The 24,132-nt window shown below is 29.6% G+C and overlaps 1 protein-coding gene across 4 annotated transcripts in view; it reads right to left on the bottom strand.

Moving 5' to 3' along the window:
• The window catches only part of LOC131840758 (protein PALS1), a 123,018-nt gene that overhangs the window by 33,805 nt on the left and 65,081 nt on the right, over positions 1 to 24,132 (bottom strand). For 2 of the 4 annotated variants that reach the window (XM_059188977.1, XM_059188962.1), the window contains one exon: positions 18,949 to 19,077. In XM_059188977.1, coding sequence (XP_059044960.1) covers positions 18,949 to 19,077 — 129 coding nt within the window. The remainder of the gene's footprint in view (positions 1 to 18,948; positions 19,078 to 24,132) is intronic. The other 2 variants (XM_059188953.1, XM_059188970.1) reach the window with 1 other exon arrangement.

Below are 24,132 nucleotides of genomic sequence, written 5' to 3'. Positions count from 1 at the left end.
TAACCTAAATGAGAGATAGCCTTAAGGCAAAGATTATCTAAGGATATAAAAATATAAAATCTAATATATTTTGACGGGAATATTCTAAGTAAAGAGAACATTGAAGGCTTTTCCGGCTGTCAATGTTCGAGTAAGAGGTTTCAACAGACTCTTGCGAATCGAGGGATGGTTTAACTTGCAAGTGATAACGATTACAGTGCTTTGTATTTATATACATATGTATATACAATAAATGATCATTAACTTCAGTATTTAAAAGATACGTTTATTTTAAAAATATATATTGTTATAAACATATTTTATTAGGCACATTGATTGAAGTAACCATTGCAAGTGAAGTAACAGTTTGTATGTAACGTGCAACTGCAATCGGAACAAGTAAATTATATTTACAACTGTATACGTAATCCACTGATATCTTATATACATATGTATATATATTATAAAAATGAGAGATCAAATGTAATGGATTAAGGGACTATTAGGCACATTGTATTTAAATCCATCACATTTAAAATAAGTATTGTTGCTAGTAACAGTTTATTTAAAAAAATATATTATATTTACAACTAAACATAATTCATATATTTTTCATATATTTTTTTAAACTGTTAACAAAGAAAATTGGCAATACATGACAATTTAAAATGTAAATAAATGATTCGCAAAGTTTACGAAACTGTGGACAATTTCATGGACTAATATTCCTAATCTGTTTTAGTTTTAAAATATCTGTTAACAATATGCAACTTACAATTTGTTTATTTGCTAGGCACAGATAAGGTTATATACTGTTATGCAACTATTCCGTTACCGCTTGTTACATGGTACGTAGCGTTACTTGGAGGCCACGGATATTTCTGTCCGAGGAATGAGGACATCTGCTGGTTACGTAACTGCGGATTACTACCGCCTCCGTGGCCCTCCCCAGGGTCTCACTATATTGGCAGGCATTTTACTGGCCGCATAAAAAAGTCTTTGAATAAACATGGACGCTACGTGGATGTATATAAAAACACATAACTCACCATTTTGTGACGTCAGTATTACAATTTTTACTGGTTTTAAACACAGCACAAAAATAGGGTTGCTCTATAGTTTTTTTTTATTTAGTAGTGGTATTACATTTAGTTTCGAATTCAAATATTTGTTTAAACATATGGTATAACATTCCTATGGTAAACACAGAAACATAACATTGGAAAAACCTTTAACCATTTCAAAGTTAGTTTATTCCACTTATATGTACCTATATAGACAATAACGGGTGTTATACTGTTTGAAATAGAGACAGGTCGCTAGTGCATTACTATAATAACGTTATGTACATGATTATAAATAATAACATATAAGTATGATATGAAATATTTGCATGAAATTAGGACAAAGGTCCAAACCAAGGGTAACCTTTTCATGTATCGAATTGGAATGGTAAACAAATTGACTACCCACCTGATGGTACCTGTCATCTATACATTAATATGAATACGGACATCATATTACTAAGTCTCGTCTACTACCTACCAAAATTACTACACTATATCGATGTTATGCAAGTTAAACAAAAGATATCCGTTCACCTTTTTAATATTACCATATAATTTGGAAATTATTACAATATTAATATTACCACTGCCATAGAAAACAGTATTTTTTTCAGCAGCACGAATTCTTTACTAGCGACGTAATGAGGACGGTCTTAAATATCGAGTTTCGTTTACCGTCCGTAACGCTTACGGCAACCAGCGACGTAACTCAATTTGATACGAATATATCTGTAAAATAAACATATCCGAGGCTAACTTGATATTAATACTTGCGACGAGAAAATTGTGTCATTTGTGAGTAATAATTACAGGGAACTGTTAATTTTACGGTCTCGGTGGTCAGCGGTTTAGCGAACCGTCTTACATTTTACGGTCAGTTCTGTACCTCGCGCAATAAATACAAATATTTGTATTAATGATTTGATTGTTTGTATTCGTCTGAGGGTTTTCTGTCTATAATGTATACATTTATAAAAAAAAATGTATATTTATCAGCTGATCAGTGCCCATAGTACAAGTAGCTTAGTTTGAAAATATATGGGGAACTGTTTGAATTGTTCTAGCTCATTAATATTAATTTATCTGCACTTTTAGTTTATCTATGAACTGTTGAAGCTATTAATGAAGCTTCTAGTTTTTAAGCAACCTGTTGTCGAGAAAGAAGAAGAGAATGCTTGCTATTTCACTACAATTTTAAACTGAAATAAGATGTTCATTAAAAAAAGTCGTAGTGGAGTAGCCTTAAGAAAAAGGTATATATAATAGTTAAATCTAATCGTACATATAACATAATAGTTTTCATAATGTTACTATATGCATCCTATATATAACTTGTAATGACCTAATCATTTATTCCATGTTAGGGAATCCCCGAAATATAAGAGTATCAATATACAATTTATTTTACCCTTGACAAATAAATCAAACCTCTGAACGTACGATTGGAGGTACAGAGAATAATAAATATGCGAATGATCGGTGTTCAACATTTTAATTTGTTTGCGCATGCTAAGGATACTGAAACACAATCGTTTATCATTATAATAAAGTGAGCGAATAAGGAAGGTTTCAACCATTGATTTGTACTTAAGTACATATACGTAATGAAATCTTGTATCATAATAAAATACCTAACTGGTTTTCCGAAGCATGAATAATTCTTGATTCATTATTAATTATATAAATAATGTATAATTCTAGTCATAGATACCTATTAGACCACATTTATTATAAGGGCAAAAACGTTGTTAGGCTAGTATGATTTCGTTATAATTCCTATACTTTAGGTCGTAAAAAATTATTAAAATCGGTACGAAATACACATAAAATATACGTATTGGATAAAATCTGTCTAGTATTTTATGGGACCAAGTCAGGAGTAACCCTATAAAGAGTTCGCTCTTTGATTTTTATAAGATTTACCTAATATTACGTGATTGATAAAAAAGTATTTTGATATAATAACTCACTACGTACCAAATGACTCTTTTAATATTCCATTGATATATTTTGTTCAACAAAGAGCGTTGAATTTACCAAAATTTCAGTAATATAACGCAACTATCGTAAGCTTGTAGTTGTATACGACATGCTCGCGTATGAAGCTCGTATACTGTAACATGCTTTTATGAAGTGTTATCGAGAACGCTTTCATAAAAGCTCCCTTTAATAAAATATTCTATATCGAACTATCAGTTTTAGTAGCAGTCATTTTATATATATATATATATATATATGTGTGTGTGGTTATGGCTGTAATCGAAAATAGCGAAGCCAAGGGCTTCTGTAGACTGTTCCGGTAGAAAAAAAAAATACACGACGAATTTATATTATATTGTTTTCTACTTTAACTATGTGTAGTTATTGATACAATATTCTCTTTTCATCTATACCAAATCAAATTACTTGTAGCATCGAAAAAAATAATACGTATAAAATTCCTCTAATGAAATTTCTTGTTAATTCAATTAAATATTATTTGAAACGCAAAAGAACTTAAAAGAAGGCAAAATATAATGTACGAGAATTTTGGTATATATTTCGTTTAGCGTAATAAAGCTTATTATTGCATATATTACCAGTAAATTGAATATTACAGTGGTTATCACCTAACAAGTAACCAAAGTACTTGAGCAAGTTTTAGATACTTTCATTTATATTTATTTAGACACAACAAGGTGACCAACAAAGCGAGCAGCTCAATTGTTTGTCCACTGGGTATGTACCGCATTAATACCGAGGAGCATAACTTACAAAATTTCTCGAATAACTTCACAGTAATCAAACTGCTTATCTTATTAGTCTTTAGAAACTTTGGGACGTGTGACCTTTATCTCTATTGTTATTGCTACCTATACACTATAAAGGTTATTTATTACATTTCATATTGTGTCCGTGACTTTAAAGACAATATCCAACGACGTGAGCGCGTCTTATAGTTTTATTACAATACACTAGCGACGTGTCCCGATTTCGCACGGAAATTTTGCTTCATTTACACAGAAAGATATTCGTTACAAAATGGTGCTTAGGTGTTTCAGTACTTTAAAGGTGGATAGCATTGATGAGGGTTAAATTTTACGGATAGAGATAGGTATAACCCTCTGGCAGAATATTAAATAATTCACACCAGGTATCCTGCCAAAAATACATTACGTACATCCAAAATTAAAACCATTGCTAAAAATATTAATACCATTTAAATCGAGTTCAACAAAGATATTATTTTACGCATGTACGAATACGTGTTCCATTCATTTCACCGGTTTCATTCCATGTAGCATCTTACATATATCGCTATCGATATTAGATATATATGTTATATGTATCAATATTATGTGCAACTAGGATATAGAAAATAGTGTAAGGCATCCTAATCAATCGTCGCTTATTTCGTAAACAATCTGATTTGGAAATTGACAGAAAGGGACAGACCAAAACATTGAATTAATAATTGTAATGATTAAAAAAACCAATTTATACTGGTTTCTTTGTAAATATTAATTTCATCCTTTTTTGTCATATTACCACAACACTTAAGAATAACTTTTTTCTAATAGAATATTTTATTGTCAAGGTTTGGTCGAAAGAACTAAATTATACGTGGATCAAAATATAGCAAAACTAGAGATTCATTTAAACGACAATTAAAATTAGAAGTTGTGGACACAATTTCTTATTAAAATTATATTACATTCTTTAATTTAATTGATAAACTGTTTTGCGTCTCTAGTTTATTAACTAAAATAATGCATAAACATATTCATATCTTGTTTAGTTGGAAATTATGTTTTAAAATTAATCAAGTATAATTTGGAAGGTAAGTCGGCACGTAGCTACAAACAGTACTATTATATATTCTATGACGTGGCACTCTTCTACGCATCGCTCCTGGTACAGAATTATAATGAGAGAGGAGAGGAAAGCTACATTGAATTTAATTTACAAACATTCTACAAATTTTACGTGCTTTATCAAAATATTTGATATGCATATAGATTAAATGTCTACATCTAGTAATCTATCTGTATAATTTCCTACTAATATTACCATATATTAAGGTAATTCTAGGTAGTATTGGATAGTAGGCAGGCAATTTGTTGTAGTAATATCTATTTATAAAAAAAGTAGCTGCGTGAATTGTTAAAAATGATTTCATATAATCTGTCCCAAAAAAATATCAAAACTATATTGATAGTTCAGTTAACAAATTTCTGACTAAAACTAACTTTGGATTCGGATAATAAAAAGTATGTGGCTTTAGTTAGAAAAAAAAACCAAGAGGGACGAAGTTAGACGACTGTATCTCAATATTATCGCAAATATTTTAAAACAACCTTCCTATTGCGTAACGCAAAAAAAGTATACTCTAATAATTGGAGGAGCTCCTGCTTTTGAAGTAGCTTGAAAACTTTCTACTCTAGTCGCCGGAATCAACCCAGAAACCACTAGGATATTTTCGAATTGAAGTAGTAAAACATTAGGCGACATTCTCCATTAACTAAAGTACCTATTAGCCTATTTATTGTCGAAGTGCTTGAACGCCTCATTAATTAAATCAAGTAATCAATGAGTGATCACTATATTTATAGTGATCACTATAAATATGGGTTAATTATAATTTCGGTGGTTAATATTAGGAAACGAAAGTATTTACATAGATGATATGACAGTTCTATTATTTATCGGGTTTAGAAACCGGAAGCTACGTCATGAGCTAATCTACCTATGAATCTACACGTTATATCATATTGTTAGTCGAAATATTGGAAATATGTATATTTTGTTTATAGATGTTATGAATGTGAAACAAATGAGGTATCTGTTGTTATCTTAGTCATAAAAATGTTATGCACAATCATTTACATTTTTGTGCTGATCCTTAAATTTCGCACACAAACATACTATACCCAAGATTACTCATATTTAGACACCAGCCTACATTTTTCCTAATTTACACGTGTAAATCCTCATGTAATTACAATGTCATTGCTCTCTAACAACCTACCTTCTACACAGATATGCATTTACATAAAGAGAAACCAAAAACTTGAAAGGGTAACATTAAATCTTGGACCGACCTTGCAAGATTTCCTGATACAATTTTTGTGAATGGCAGGAAAACTTGTACGGAAGTCTTTTGAGATTCATATAACAATTGAGAATGTTTGCCAAAACACCAAAATGCTTTGTGCAAAACTCGTATCTACCTATGATTATTTCGCATACTTATCCTCAGGTATGAACGGATATAACAGTGCAATTACAGGGTACAGAAGGCAGCTTATTTGTCAGGAATGGCAATAAATTGTAACGATTACACGATTTTTATGTTGTCCGTTGCTATTCATATAATAATACCTATAACTATGTTTGTAGGTTAATAAGACCTGTACTAATGTTAGTCTCGATTAACAATATCCTTAGTGAGTTTGCTTGTCATTCCAATTATAAAAAAATATAGATCTACTATATTAACGTAGTGTTTTCGCCCACGTATATCAGAATAAAGAGCTATGTTCTAATCTATGATTATATTTTGTTCGTATCAATTTTCACTCAAATTACAGTAATTAATGTTCATGTCTATGGTATATATAAAATGTTACATTGCTGTCGTCTATTTATATCACGCTATTGAATATAGGTACACAATCTGTGCCCTTATAGGTATATATAGGAGAAAGTGTCAAGTCTTCTGTCCTTACAAGCATCTTCTATTTTATCGACTTTCATATCTGGTTTCATGCAAGCGTACCTACCTACATTGATTCTAGACATTCTTTATTTTACTACTCAATGGATTTATATTCTTTATTTTTTCCATCAAGTCACCATAATCAATAACCGATACTTTTTTATTTATTTCATTAGTATATTAAGTACTGTAGGTATCTTAAACAAAATATAGATATTAATATGATTTATTTATTTGTTACTTCAAAGAACTATAATTGTTTTTAATGAACGTACCGATTACATATTAGATGTGCAGGTGTAGGTAAATATAAAATAGCTAATATACATCTAACTTCCTTGTCAATAAAAATATAAAATACAACTTGGAATACTGCTACTTACTATATAATTTAGTTTTTAAATGATGACAGATAGGTGTAATGGTTCTCGAGATTACTCTCCACATACATTCATACTTTGTACATAGGCAAACATTGTAGTCGCAACTAATTAGGTACAATAATTAAAAGCATGTAAAATATGAGCACTTAGTAATATTTAAATTTGAACAGACAAATAAGTAGGTAATTGGCTAAACAAAAAGTTTCAACATGGTAATTAGTATAAGAATCTGCCAGATGTTTTCTACTTTTAATAAGTATGGCTCAGTAAATAAATGTTTCAAACCAAGGTTACATAAAGAAATAATATTGTATTATACAGAAACACATTCCGAGTCACATTCAGGGAAGTAAGTTGGTAAGTAGATTTCATTTGAAAGCATCAAGCACAATCATTGAATCAGTGATTATGTGAATTCTTGTGAATTGTTGCAATTGTGTGTCAGATACCGATAAAAAATAATATTAAAAATAACAAATCTAACTTAACACGCAAATAACACTACTACAACAACAGTTGGTTACTTAAGTAAATTAAATTGTCGAAAAATATCGTGCCAAACAAGTTAGGGCTCCATGGTGATTATTGTAACAACAAAACGTAGCCATCCGTCATTTAAAAATAAAACACAAGCACACACATTTTAAAAAACGAACACATTACGAACTCGATTTAAAATTGGAGACAAGAGTACAGATGTCACAATTCGCGGGTAAATCAAGCTACGAGTAACGTCAACTCATAGCAAAGGAAGGCGGCATACTGCCTATCTGTCGTTCGACAAGACCGGCTCGGCCCTACTACGAGCAACTGCTACCCAGACTACGAAGCTGCACTGTATGTCAACTGAGCACAATATTATTATTGTCAATTTGTTCGTAATTTTTTTGGCAAACTTCCAAGAGTTTTACTACATATTTTATATGTATAGGGAGCAACAGAAAATTTAGGTACGAAGATGTAATTAAATAAAGAAACAATTATAAACTTTACAACTTCCGCCAATGAAGACAAAATTGACCAACAGGAATAGCAGTAGTGACGAAATGACCAAAAGTACAAAAATGTTGACTTAGTTGTAGCAAATTGTCTATTTTTGTAGGAGAGTTTTATGTTCTTTAATATATATTTAAAAAACATAAGTTTTAAGCACATTTTAAAAATATTGTAATATGTTTAGATATAATATACCCACTAAAAACCTATATTTAGAATCATAATTACTAACAAAATAATATAACTTGTCATTAGCCTAACGCACTGTAACATCATTAGGGAATTATAATATATTCGCAATGACCATATGATTAAAATGCAAGCAATTATATTTCAATAATGATCTTTAAATATTTTACATGATTTGTCTTACATTATCAATCATTATAAAACGATGTAAATTTTATTTTAATCGATGCCGCATCCAATTAATTAACAAGAGCTATGTAATCTGGCATTTTATTCGAAAACGAGCAATGTAGGTAACTGTATACAGTTATATCGATGTAATTTTGTTCACACTAGTTGGCAAAAGTTTATTGGGGTATGAGACGAATATATAATTTACATTGCAATTTGCTTACCATTCAAACATAATTGGTGGAAACCGCTGCAATATAAGTGCGTAGTGGCTGACCACACCACTAATATACATATAGTATTATTATATTACTAAAACGACATTGAATATAAAATCTTTTTGGAATAACTACATTTCTTTTATAAATTTACTTATTTTCCTATTTGAAACTTTAATTGAAAAATTTATTTCATTATTAGACAAAATTATAAAATATATACCATCGAAATAAGGTCAAAATCATTTCTTCATTCAGGACATTCCCTGACACAGAACCTACACCATAAAAAACTTTTTTTTATCTCTAACCCGTTCAATTCGGCCATTTCAATTGAGTAAAAAGAGCAAGAAACTCTTTATCGTAAGAAACACTCACCTCATTACATTCATAATAGCGTCAAGAGGTTAATAAATCAATATTAACTACTGAATTGATTTGACCTTTACTTTTTTTAAATTATTAATTTAAAAGAAAGTGCCAAAGTACGAGTACTGTTATAACTAAAATGAGTTTGAATAAACGGATTAAATGTTGATCTATAAAGTAGTTATAATATAACATTTTAATTTGTCACGTGGAACATAATAAAGGTTTAGTTCCAATTTGTAATTGGTATAAATATCCAGTTTTATCATCATGTAAGGCCTATAGGATAAGGAGAGTAAGGTTTTAAATTACATATATTATAATTTTCGTTTCATCATGTTATTACAATAGTAATAAATATTCGAAATTTGTTGACCCGTGTCTTGATTCTCAGTTTTTAATCGAACAATATTTAATTGTTGTCAAATCCGATTTGTCTATAATCTCCTTAAAAGATTAGATTAAATAATACAATTAAACTGCATTATAAATTAAGTTTTAAATTAATTAAATCTTAATTTCCACTCGGAAACTTTGAAGATAAAGCAGATTACTTTATTCGCTCATACTTAATGCAAAGTCTTTTGAATAATATTTAATAAGAATATTCTAATTATTTTATTTTACTTATATAAATGTATATACTTACTACTACTCAAAAAAAATTATTTATATATATATTAAAATTATTGAAAGACAGAATCTCTATAATTGTAAATAAACGAAATAAAACTAATTGTTTTGCAAATATCACTGATATTATAATATAATTACAGTCACACCTATTTTTATTAACACCGATTAAACTGTAGTTAATGGTTTGTTAAATATTTACCCCTAACTACAAAATCCATTAATCTAAAAGGTAAATATTCTTGTTGGTATTCCTGAGAACGAATACTCCGTGTCCTGAAAGTCGGCCACATCTTACAGTTTACAAAGTCATTTAGCGGCAGAAATAGATGAGACATAGGTGCCCACGCAGACACAGATTTTGTAAGATGTCCACCCCGGCATATAATAATTATTCCAGTTTGTGAAGTTCATAAAACATTGTATTGACTTAAGATGTAAAGTTATGTAAATCACCAGACACCTAGCCGAATTGAGAAAATATAACATCATTTTCAGGAATCGACTAACAATTTCATTATGAAACATTTCAGCGTAATATTAATTTGTAAAATTCAAATAAGCGGATTAATTGAAAACTTGTATTAAAATTGAAATATCAGGTAGCGATCGTTTGCAATTTATTTATTAAAACTCACCCGAGGGAGTTCAATTACTGTCAATTAATTCGATGCACAAACGTTGACTGGAGACCCCTCTTGTATCTACTCTCCATAATTGACACCCTCAGTGGTCTGGCGGTTTAACACAACTTTACTTCCTAGCTGGCGGGTTCGATTCCTCCCAAGATATTAACATTTGTATTCGTGAGTATAATTGCTTTATTGGGTTGGGTGTTTTCTAGGTATATTATGTATATATAAAAAATAAGTATAAGGAGAGATCTAATACCCATAACACAAGCTTTGTTTAATTTCGGACTAGTTCGCGCGTAATGGTCCTGGGTTATTATTAATATTAATTTAATTATTAATATTAATGTACTACTCACAAACATGGTCAATGCCTGAAAAAATTACAACGAACATCAGTGGTAAACATTTATGAGACAACTACGGGACATTAAATCTACTAACCCGAAGACTAAAAATATCAACATAGAACCGAAACAAAATTAAAAATCAGTAAAAAAGAATTCAAATGGGGAAACAGCTTTAAGAAACATACGATGATATATATTATTTGATATGTTGTTGGTTTTCATATTATAACCAATAGAATTTCAAACATTAATTATGCAAATATAGATTCCGATAAACGATTAATTGTACTTGATCCGTCATAACAATTACATTAATCCCTGAGTTTTGGACAGCGTCACTGCTAAATAACTGCTTAAGTCCTACAAACAAATAGACAAAGAGTCCGTTACGAATTAATGTTAACTAGAAGAAAACTATATGCCTTGTCCGCAAGAAGTTGTTACCTCCCATTCTCATGAGAATTCTCAAACCCTTCTCAGTGCCTACGTCACACGACTAACCTACCTCAATCTTAAGTGTTTGTGATTAGTCAGCGAATTGTTACTTAGAATTGCGTACATATTATTAAGTATATACGGTTGAGAATAAATTACTAGATTTCCATACATTATACTTTTTAGTACAAGCTTTTGGACGTTTTGTTTAAAATAGAAAATAAAACACGAAAGATACAATGAAAATGAAACACTCAATCATGTTTTATATATGGATAATAACATATTTTTTTCTTTCAGGCAAATTCGAATTCAGAAATTAATGCCAGAAATTAGAATCTATATTTATTATAAAATAAAATGGAAATATGGTTAAGTATATTATGAAACAAGACATTTAAAAGCGTTTGTACTTATAAAATAACATTTCATAGTTTTAATTTAAAACAAGAAGCAATTTCCTTGGGATTTAACTTTATTAATGTTTCACTCATGAAAGGAAAATGAAGGCATAAATCGTAACCCTCTCAGATGAAACAGTAAGTTAGTTTTATAATAGAACGAACTTCTGTTTGCTTTTCGCGGAATAAATTACAAACAATTGTGCCACTAATAATCTCACGCTGTTTCCCGTTCGAAGTATTGACTGACAACAAGTTGATTCTACGAGTATTGTAATTTTCTTGACAAAGTAAGTTCATACATGTAAGCGATTTGAAAATATATTTAAATGGATGATGAAATATTGGATTACGCTAAAAAACTTAATGGTAATTTTTTACCGTAATCCAATATATAAACCAATCATATTAATTACTTACAACTATAAATCATGATTGTTCCACAGTATATAATTCAATTATAAAGATATTATAAGTTTAAAACAAATACAGGAGAAATTTTTCAGTTGCACCAAACACCATCTAAATAAGTATAGTTTGACGAATACACTGCGAAATATGTATACATAAAACCCAGTCAAAATGGGAAACCTGTTACTCTTTGTAGCTGGTTGAATACTACAAAAACCCGCACAAATACAGAGTGACAAATATTTTTTTCAAATAATTGTTTACACCAAACTCCACGCGCACACAAACACGTCAACGTGAACAAATATGGTGTGTTGTTATAATGGGGGTGTTTGTGAAGCCTGCGGCGAATGAGATCCTTAACACTACACAAACGGGATCAAAACAAGTTGCTGCCTAAAAAAGCATTACAAAGAATTCCTTTAATATAGTATAACGTTATAAACTATATATTATTGAGATTTGTTACTAACGACCTACGATGAGTACTTCCAGATAAAATAATTGGCGGGATCTCAGTTGTTTGAAATAATATATAGCTCACATTCTATTGGATTCTATTCTATACCTACTACTACTAATCGCTTCGCTAATATATAATTAAATTTAAAATCCATTAATTACTTATTTTTTTAATTTATCCATTGAAACACAGAAAACATTAAATCATTTTTCTTTGTAACATTAATAAAGATACTGAAAATATATTAAGTAGAATTGAAATTTTTCTCCTAGGTAAAGTTTATTGAAAACTGCATTATTTCAGGAAGTCTGAAATGAGAAATGAATAAATGCCAGGCTCTTATGAAAAATAGATGAGTTGAGATATTAAAGAAAGTAGGCAGGTATATAGTTGGATACTTACTTGTGTCTCAATATATACGTATATATCTATATACATAATAGTTTGTTAACTACATTACTCCAGATATGGGTAAACTAGATTATAAACGTAGTCATAATGAGAGAGGCCTAATAGATACCTCAAAGTAATAATAGTCTAGGGCTGTTTAAGTTTAAATTTCGGTATTACAATATAATGAAATTGAATACGGGCTTATTCATATATACATACAACCAAAGTTTTCAAACTTTTCTACTGTATCGATCTAGTTTAAGTACAGCTTGCATAAAATTTGTTCAAATTACATTTCATATTAGCAGGTTGAAGCGGCTTCATATATGAGTTGGTATTCATGATTTAAATCTATGGTATTACTTATTTATGCCAAATTTCTTCAATTATTGAATTGCATTCAATGACTTTATACTAAATATGACTACAAACTTTTACATTTGTAAAATAGGTAGGAAATGCAATTTTAAGTATCCTTTTTGTACTAATAAATATCTATATAATATATACAATATGGTGTACCCGCCTACGCATACGTAGTGTTATCTACATATACACATAGAATGAGAATGACGTCAGGTCAGTTAGCCTATTGTAGCGAATTCATCAGGAATTAACGAAGACAGTTCCCGAGGGGACCTGATAGGGTAAGATTACCTACCATGAATAATTTGTATTTGTTTTTACTTAATTCTTAGGTAACGTTTTTGAAGTATATTTTCATTATGTACATTTCTAGTTTATTAGGATCTGTGCCTGCGGTTTCAACCTCATGAAATTTATAGGCAATGTTTTCTTTAAAATGCATTCGGCATTTTTTATGTCAAACATCCATTTATCCACACTCACAAACTTCTGTGTTTGTAATATTAGCAAGTTAATATTATTGCTGCTTGCTTTTTTTTATTCCAGCCGTTTGTTTAACATAAGTACTACTATAGCAAAAGAAATTCAAAATTAGTAGTTTTTATTAACATACCACTTTAAATAAGTACGTATCGAATCAGTTAATCGTAAGTTATAAAGGGACATTATATTTTTTGTATTAATGTAAATTTAGAATCTTAATTATTTAAATAATTATAATCATAAAAGTATTAATGATTAGGTGGGTGTAATTTTCTTTATCTAGTTAAATATATAGTTACAGTGATCGTCCTATAGCTACTGCTGATAAGCTACTATCACACAGCACAGTATATTGCACTTTATAAATTCTAGAGGTTAATACTCTGTATACAAAAATAATGTGACTAATTAAAAATTCTCTAAACAAAAATATGTATTAACAAAATAACACTTCGAAGAGAAAAGCAGGTACTAAAGAACCCGCTAGAGTCATTCATCTTGACGACAAACAAATAAGCTATGTCAAAAACTGACGTACGAACCTACAGTTACGAGTGAAAAATGATTTCAAGTTGTTTTAAATAAGAAATAGGCTTACTTACTCCACAGAGTAAGCAGGTTAGTGCCCAGAGGGTCGAAATATAAATAATGTAAGCTAAATGCTTCAAGTGATACATTGCTTAATTTCGTAAACATTAACTCTACGTTATGTTTTATGAATTGGTAACTTGATTAAATATTTTTAAAATATATTTTCATGTGTTTTATAAATATACATCTCATATATAAGAAACACGTTAGCATTAATATTTCTAATACCTATATGAGATGTAAAGCATATTTACACATTTTAAATGAATCAAATAGTTAATTTATTAGGTAATGTAGTGTAATTCATTGTATAATATTAAATGTGAAAGTGAGTCTTGTTTGTTGATATTTAAGATCGCCGTAGACTTACAACATATAACCTACAAACCGATTTGTCAAAAATTTAATGCTCAAGGCACGAAAGTGTAAAAAACCAACAAAAAAACTCTGTTATAATTAGGATTATTTACTGTATTAATGCACTTATTGCGAACTCAAACTGCATGCGTCATTCAATGCTAACTTTTGATTTCGATGGCAAAATGTATTTCGAAACGTTAAAAGCAAAAGGTTACATAGTTGTAAAATTTTTAGTGGCTTACATATGCAACAAATTCTGTAATTTATTTCACTTTTCATATTAGAGTGCTTTTTCAGTAAAATCATTCAAATAGCTAAACTTGTCCAATTGCTTTAATAAATTATGTGTAATACATTACAATAATAACTTAGGACAATTATCAGGCTAAGCATGTCGGTACAATTACTCATGATTACAAAGGTTTGCTTCGTGAAAAGAATCGAACCCGTGACCATCAAAGTAAAGCCACCACCGAGGCAGTTGATTCATGAAATACTTATTGAAACCTATTACTCTCGGTCATTGATTATTTGGGAGATACACTTGCCGACCGTCGGTTGTTCAGACAAGAGATTTTCGATATTTTAAATATGTTATACATATAGACATTATAAAACGAATAACATAAAATAAATTATCATTTGAGTTTCATGTTAGTTCTTAACTGAAGCTAGTAACTGGACGATTGGGATAGTGATAAAAAAGACATGCATAAGTCCGAAAGTAAAAGTATAAATGACTTCTGATATTTGGAATTTTACTATTCAATATAAGTCAGAAATGTTGAAACTTGTCTAATTGATTTTATAAAATTATGTGCAACTTATTATAATATAATATAAGATTACTTTTTGAATAAAACTACTAAGAGACTATTGTAATTGTGTAATAGTTTTTGTAAATCGACAGATAGTATACTTGTTATGAACACTCTTAACTATGATGTCATCTACAAGAACCTCCCCGATGGACCCCGCGGTTCCATATCCGGGTCGAGTAAATAATATGTTACGTAACTCCGATTTAATATTACCTATCCACATTTGGTCAACAAGTGCGAAAACAGATAATTATAGTATGTATTACATTCCAGCTATATTCCGCAACTTCCTCTATTTTTTAAACAATAAAAGATAGTCTATTACCGTCCTAGTGATTAGTCGTGAAAAGGCAAGAAACAGACAAATACTCTTTATTACTTTACATTACTTTCGCATTTATTATATTAGGCACTATGAAGCCTTATATTATCAACCAACTTAAAAAAGAAGTAGGTTCTTTCTATGTAATGAATGACGATAAGATGGTAGGTACACCACGCCACGTGTTAATGGCCTACGCTGGCGGGATTATCGATATGGCTTATTAGTCCCGTATTAATCTTATACCAAATTCTAACAATACGTTTTCTTGTGGAACCCAAAAGAAAACATAATACAAAAATTTCCTTCTTTACAAAGTCGATTCATAATAACTTTATTCTTTTACATATTGAGGTTTAAGGGTAAGAGTTTTATTAAAATAAAAATATGTATTTTTGTAACATCTTAATTTCGACGGGATGTCGGAAAAATGACAGTCATCCGTACACGTCTCGGATAAATATATATTTAGAAATATTTTACATATTTAGCACACCCACTTTACATGTTTGACATGATTGATACGGAAACTGACAGACGTTTATGTATCTAATACTTAAATGAAAAACGTTTATCCATAAATATTTAGTTATCCCATTTCCTCTGTATGTTTATTCGCTTAGATCTTCTAAACCACGTATGACGAATTTTAAAGAACAAAAGAATCACAATTATTTCTTCGCAATACGAGTAACAATTATTTATACATTTTTATTTAATAGAATTGGAATGGCAACTAAGCTGGTAGCCCATTTGATGTTAAGTGGTAACCATCGCCTGATATAAACAGCACTACAGATATCACGTTATCATATACAGCCGTGTAACCGCTCACGCGTTGCCATTCCAGAAGACTCATGCCTCTTATCCTAGAATTGCATTGCCTAATCTGTGCCTACAACCAAAACAGCATACAAAGTAGCTGGCTTCGCGTTTGAGATAATAAGTCTACCTCGGTAGTTGCAAATATAAAGAACATGTTTCTAATGTCGTAAAAATTACGTAGGTCAGTACACGAGTCCTTTGTTAGATAGTTAACTGAAATGACGTCAAATTTATACGTAGGGTGGTAGGGAGGGAGGGTAATCATTCAATAATGACGATTGGTTATTTATAGATGGGAAGAAGGGAATGTGGTAGGGGGTTGAATATTCTACAAAATCGATAATGCAGTTCATAGATCATAGATCTCGGAAATGGGCATGCATACATTTATATTCATTTGAATACTTTAAATTAATTTCAATGAAGGAATCTTGTTTTTTACTATATAGTAAATAATCTTGGAATAAACTGATAATATATGTTGGTTTAATAAATTAAATATGTAGGTACATTGTACATATAACTTACAAAGCGGTTTTATCTTTAAAACTATTTCCAATTCCCTCCAAGTAAACGAAAGACGACATTAAATATATAATATTGCATATGAAATATACTATATTTCATAACATAAGTAACTTCAAAAAGTTTAATTAAATCAAAATAGCAGTATAAAACAGTTATGGAAACGTAACTAAGGCTAAAATCGACTTAATTAAAATTATCTCGATTGCATTTGAAACATTCTTAAATTCACATAATTTAGACTTGATAGACTTACACTTACCCGTACACAATGCCTTGGACAGTAACGTCTTCTTCGAGTAAACATGTACACTCTAAAAGCCTTACATAAAACGGAAATAGTTTAATTTTCAAAATTTTTAAACATTAGCTGTAACTGTAAAAAGTTGTCGCACTTTAAATTCTAAACTAAAAACGCAAGGTTCGCCTGTCGAAATAAAGTATGACAGGAAGTGGCTAACAATGGCACAACATGACTAACGATTATGAATAAAAACACCCAAACAAAGTATAATAAAGAATAAATGCCAGCAATTTCATTGAATTACATTAAACCGCGTTGTAATGTAAATTGTGTACGCACTAAAATCTGTACCGATCAGTACGAGCACAGTACCTATACGACGGACATATGACATACATATGTCCCATTATTATACTCGTATCCCAGTCATAAATGTAATATTTTGTTACATTTATTGCACATGCGATAATATATTGATCAATTGCAAAAAACCGGTCAAGAGTGATTGCACTGAGGGTTCCGGGCAGAGCTATCTATCACGGGTAACGAAAATATACGCACATATACATAAAGTGCACTTTATACGAATAAAAATTGATAGAAAATGGATTTGCAGTGAAACAGTAGAGTTCAGAAAATAACGTAATATTAATATTTTACTACAAGTTTCGTGGGAAATAGGAACGTAACTTCTTTTTCTATTTGCAGATCTCGAAAATGAAATAGAAGTAATCCACCTTAGAGTACGGGGAATTTACGTGTTTATAATGTCATTGTGAACCACAGTGGTCTATCGATTTACCACACTGCACTACAATCGTCATATAGTCGTAGATTCAATACCAGCGTAAGTAAACATTTGTATTTATATGTCCCTATAACAGACGTTTAAATACTGTAATATACATTACAATATTTAAACGTCTGTAAAACATCCATCAATTGATTTAAACCCATATAAGCTCCGTTTATAGTATAGTACCACAATATGCGTGTTGTCCAATTTATTATTCTAGTGCCAAATATACAGTGGAGAGGTGCGATACAATTTTTCTGAATATATATATGTTAAGAGTTTTATTTTCAAAATCGCTAAATGATTTCAATTCATGTTTGATTGCAAAACGGATTGTGATTTACAGTATATTTTAGTAATACGCTGTCCGAGAAGTACTTTAGAATCATTGATGTATTATAGAACGAAGGTAGCTTAAAGCTTTTGACGTTACAGAGTGCTCGTAGCACATATAACCTAAAATTTTATATATAGTTATTTCCAGAGCTATAAAGAAACTCATCAAAAGTTATATAACACTTGAATTAAAATTACAGAGAAACCATATATAAGTCTTAAATTAATAATAGACACTACAGTTTTATATACGTGTATAAAAGGTCGTGTTGTCAATATACAGAAATCCAATGACACTATGAAACTAGATCAAATCTCCTTAAGAAAAAATGAAATTCATTCTTATAAATTCACAGAAAAAAATTATTTATTTATTTAGACAATTCAGTCACAATATTCAACGTAGCTTTCAGCGGATTTCAGGTACTATCATTGGATTTCAGGTCGGAAATGGTTCAATCAAAAGTGGAACTAATTCTAATGTCACTTACTTGATATTTCTTTATGGAGTCCATCTGCTCCTTAGTGACATTATCGTGAGCGGGTCTCGGTGGCGCATCCCTGGCTACTTCCCTTGGTGGCACTGCTGGAGCTGTAGACTTCAGGGTGCCGTTGACCTGCTAAATTTTAAGATAATAATGTCAGATTTACATACATACATTTCTACATTTTCAACTAACTTGACAAGATTCTCAATTCGATATTTTTTGTACCTGTTACGCAATATCTTCGACAAAAATCAAAGGATTTCGATTATTAATTCGGCAACTGATAAGTTTCGTTTCCATATTAGTTCTAGCATATATATTTTTATCTAATTTGGATTTATTTTTTGTGAAATTTAGTTAATTTATATTTTTTTAGCCTAATAACTTTTTGAGTTTTTATATATTAATATAATTTTAAAGACAGCCAATGACACTAGATAATTGTAGTACATTTTAAACAGTAAGATAATTTCTGAAATCTCTAATATAATCTAAAAGGTGCTACAGTACGGTTATTACATTCTTTATAATCGAATATTCTTTCTCCGTCTTAATAATATTAGTATACGATTAAAATAATTAGTATCTGATTTATTTATATCACGTAGGTGGCAAACAGGCATACGGGCCATCTCATAGTAAACGGTTACCGTAGCCTAAGGAGGCCTAATAATCGCCTTATACAGAATCTATAAATATGTCTTCAGTAATAATAAGCACAATAATCATATAATCATACTATTAGTCATTTACATACAATTATAATGCATCATATGCGTAATTAAATTCAGTCACATTAACTAAACACACATTAAAACATGGCTTTATTACTTCTTAAGTGTTTATCAGAAAATTATATCTTCATTGTTCATATTAGATCCGATAACAACATAACGATACTAACTACAAATATTCTCATGTCCACTAATAGTGGACCACTATGCAATGTTAATCATTGCATAGTCAGCAAAAAATATTTACTGTTACATAAAAATGAAAACCTTTATCAATTTTCCATTACAGTACGTAGGTCTATGTCGTCTAATTAGATGTAATTTATATAAAGATTAGATAATTAGATGTAATCCTGTATAAATTTCTTATTTATACAGGATTATGTCGTTGATTCACGAGTCCACACCACGAGTGTACCAGAATGGCAGCCAGTAGGGAGAAATGGCGAGCTGTAAGGCGGACGACATCTGCCTCTCACTCCACTACATAATGACCACAACAGTACTGTCAAGAATGTACTGTCGAATAAGAAGAATGTTCTTGATCCTTTTTTAAAGTACATAATCGGTTTCGAATTATGGAAGATATCGCGTAAGATATTAAAAAGTCGAAATGAGATGCTCCTCAGTTTCCAAATAGGTTTCTAATAATATTGTATTATTACTTAAATATATAATACACAACAATGTTTTTTAACTACTTCTATATTCACAAAGTAAGTATGTATATCTACTGGCGAAACGACATCTAATATGAGCGTTATGCTTAATTAGGAAAATGATTACGACATAATATTAGCAGCTATAGTCTGTTTTTTGATCTCGAAGACTAAATTGACAAACTTAAATGTCAAATCTTCAGATAATGTTACCAGCTCTAACGGGATAGTGCTATACGTGGGATACCATAACAATAATAATCTCAGGACAATTCACACAGTGCCAACTAGATCCAAGTTAAGCTAGTTAGAGCTTATGTTATTCGCACTAGACAACTGATAATTTATTTTCGAAAATACATACATATTATACATAGAGAACACGCAGACCGATACAAACAATCATATGCATGAATACAAATGTTTGTGCCGTGTGAGGAATCGCACCCTCGACCATCGTACGTAAAGCGGTGTGCTAAACCGCTAGACCACTGAGGCTGACAATACTAATTTGTATAATCATAAGTTTTCATTTTAGAATATTAGTTTCAAAGCTCTATAAGAAATTTTCACAATATACATTTGTTATAAAAAGAGTCTGTTTTAATTAAATACATGTCATTCAAAAAAAGCCGTTTTGATACAACGACCCTATATATAATAATTACAATACTTTGCTTATTTTGTATTAATACATTTTAGATAAACACCCACACACTGAACAACCGAAAGTAGTGGGTAATTAATATTATATTAATCTCTGATAGTGCTACAACCCTATTTAAAATAAATTGCAAAAAGCTGACAACATAGGTAATTTCAAATTTGTCTCAGAGATAAAAAAAAACAGACTACAGTTAGTAACAATACAGCATTATATTAACCAATATTAAATTGTTAGTAATTACTAAGTAGACAGATACTAATTATTAAATAATCTATTAGATTATATTATAAGAAAATTAATATATTTCATATTGTTTAATATCCTATGACATTTGATTTATTGAAGCATTTTATCGATAAATAATAATATGCATTCATTATATCAATTTAATTATTCATAGCTACTTAGTAGAGATACTTTTGTAATGCAATCCATATGCAACAAAATGGCATATATACTAATACACAATATAAATAGGTCCGCATAGTTTAAAGAAATTGAATATGAATAAATTAATAATAATGTTATACATAGAATTGAAAACGTGATATAAGAAGATATAATTTATGCACGGAATACAACTACTTATATACATATATGCTTAGTTATTATAGATTTTATTTCTTTAAAATATTAAACGTGATTTCATGCAATTATCTTAGAATATTTTATATACCTACATAGTACGACTGCATTTCTTAGTCAATAAAATTATATAAAAAAGCAAATATAATTAATTCAATATATAGTACTCTTAAACCTACCATTTAATATAAACATGAAACAATACGATAATAAACCCAAATAGAGTTTTTTTTTTAATACAGAGGTATATTAAATAGTATTGCATAGGAAATGTAAATCATAAGTCCGAAAATTTTTAGTAATTGACTATGAATCACAGTGACTATGAATCATTATTTTGAGCAAATTACATGCTAATTGATTATACAATCATAATAATAATAATCATCGCATTCACAGGTAAGATATGAGTACCTACTAGATAACTGATACAAATACATATATATATTTGTTTTTTTTTTGTAAATACATACGTATTATATATAGAAAACATCCAGAACTATACAAACAACTCATGAATATAAATAAATGTTTGTGCCGTACGAGGAATCGAACTCGCGACCATCGAAAGTAAGGCGGTGTGCTAAACCACCGACACCGTCAAATCTAAGCTAGCAATTTGTCGTACACTAAGTTTCTTTTTTTTATTTCAAGCTCCTAAATAATCAGTATATTAATATAATATAACTAATTTATACAATACAATGATTAATTAGGCAATCTCTACTTTAAGAAAAAAGTTTTTAAATAGCAGAATGTGTGTTTGTGTGAATTATATGCATGAATCTGTCTAGTTACATATTTAGTGATTGGAATATCAAACAAGCAAATAGTCTAAATAATATCTGATAAAAAGTCTCTTGTAAAACTCTTGTAAACTGCTTTGCGGCAGAAATAAATTCATGCTTATTCCTGCTGGAAAACTGTGTAACTAACTGTATGAGCAAGCTATATAATTATTTTCGACATGTACATACCTCATATATCACATTTAGTTAGTATATTCATTACACAATTAAATAAATGCTGTATTTTCTAAAACTACATACTACAACTATACTAAAAGGACCAATATATTAGTGTATAAGTTAGAACAGTATAGATTTTTTTTATAATATACCAAGTAAGTGAACCCGAACTACTTTCGCAAAGCAACATTAGGTTATCTTATCACTATGCGATATTGAATTAACCTAATTACACCTTAAAAATAGAAGAGAATACAATAGGTGCAACATAATGTGAAAAAATATATATCCATTTAAATATATATGACTAAGTAAACATATACGATTACTATATTGTATATCTAGGACATTTACATATATTCGACCCAAATTACCCAATATTAAGATCATTCCAAAGCGCAGATTTTCAAAAACAGCCAAATAATATTTCATTCATACATACATACATATTGCCATCAGAGCCCGGAAACATATGTCAAGTAGCAAGAATATGATTAAAAAATTTCGCAGCGAATGTTAGGAAATAACGAAATTGGGTGATGTTAACAAACTAGTTTATATATTACCTATTTCAATGTACATTCGTATTTAACAATTTATGTCGTCATTCAGACTTGTAGGCAAGTATTTTAAATAAAAATTTAAAATAATTTTGAAATTTACTTAAGCAAATGTTGTTAATATTACAAAATACCTACACACACATATGTATATACACACATATATGTATATACACATAGATACACATTGGTTATTCGTTGCGAATTTTTCAAATACAAATAGAATATTTTTTTAATTCTGATATCAGAAAACCCACAAGCTTTAAGATCCACACTTCTCGTAACAATAATGGATAAAATAACATCGTTATAATAATATTTTGGTATCCACGGACAGGAGAGCGCTTCGGTGCGTAAAGCATGGTAATTAATAATGAATTTTATGATAATGACAGTATTAATGATTGATAATGATAATATAAGTGCTTATTTGATGATTTGCCCTTCTTACTGAGCGTGATTCTATACGGTTATGATATTAATCATGAAGATTGTGTAAAACTTTTATAATATGTGCTATGCTATGCTAAGTGCTGAGTATTTTATTTTTATTATGCATGGGAAAATAATTGTTTTTTACGTAATTCTTGAAGATAAATTTTATCATTAGAATTAAAACTACCATATTCTTTATCTTCTTCCAATTAGTAAAATAGCGTCTTTTTAGAGACATAAGATGTTACATGGAAAATTGCAAATTGTCACGCCTGTATTAGTTCTTATATTTCCCCATTTCTGAAGATTAATGGGTATCTGTAATTTGAGTGTAATAAAAATAGTCAGACTGGATAGGTTAGATATATTTCACTTTTTGTGAATCTAAACCTAAGCCTCCAAAGCAAAATTTTCAAATTTGTCTTAAATCTCACTCTGGATTTTAAGTTGCGTAGTTTGGACGTAAATTGCTTGTAATGATTTAGCAATAATAAGGATTAATAAAATATTTAAACAAACAATAAATATTGTATTATTGACTACTAATCTAATATACGTGTTACTATATAATTTAACATA

Source organism: Achroia grisella, unplaced genomic scaffold, assembly GCF_030625045.1.
Source record: "Achroia grisella isolate CSIRO2021 unplaced genomic scaffold, CSIRO_AGI_Agris_v1 utg1063, whole genome shotgun sequence".
Lineage (NCBI taxonomy): Eukaryota > Metazoa > Arthropoda > Insecta > Lepidoptera > Pyralidae > Achroia > Achroia grisella.
Note: the sequence above shows the minus strand (reverse complement) of the source record. Positions and strands in the feature narration are given on the sequence as shown.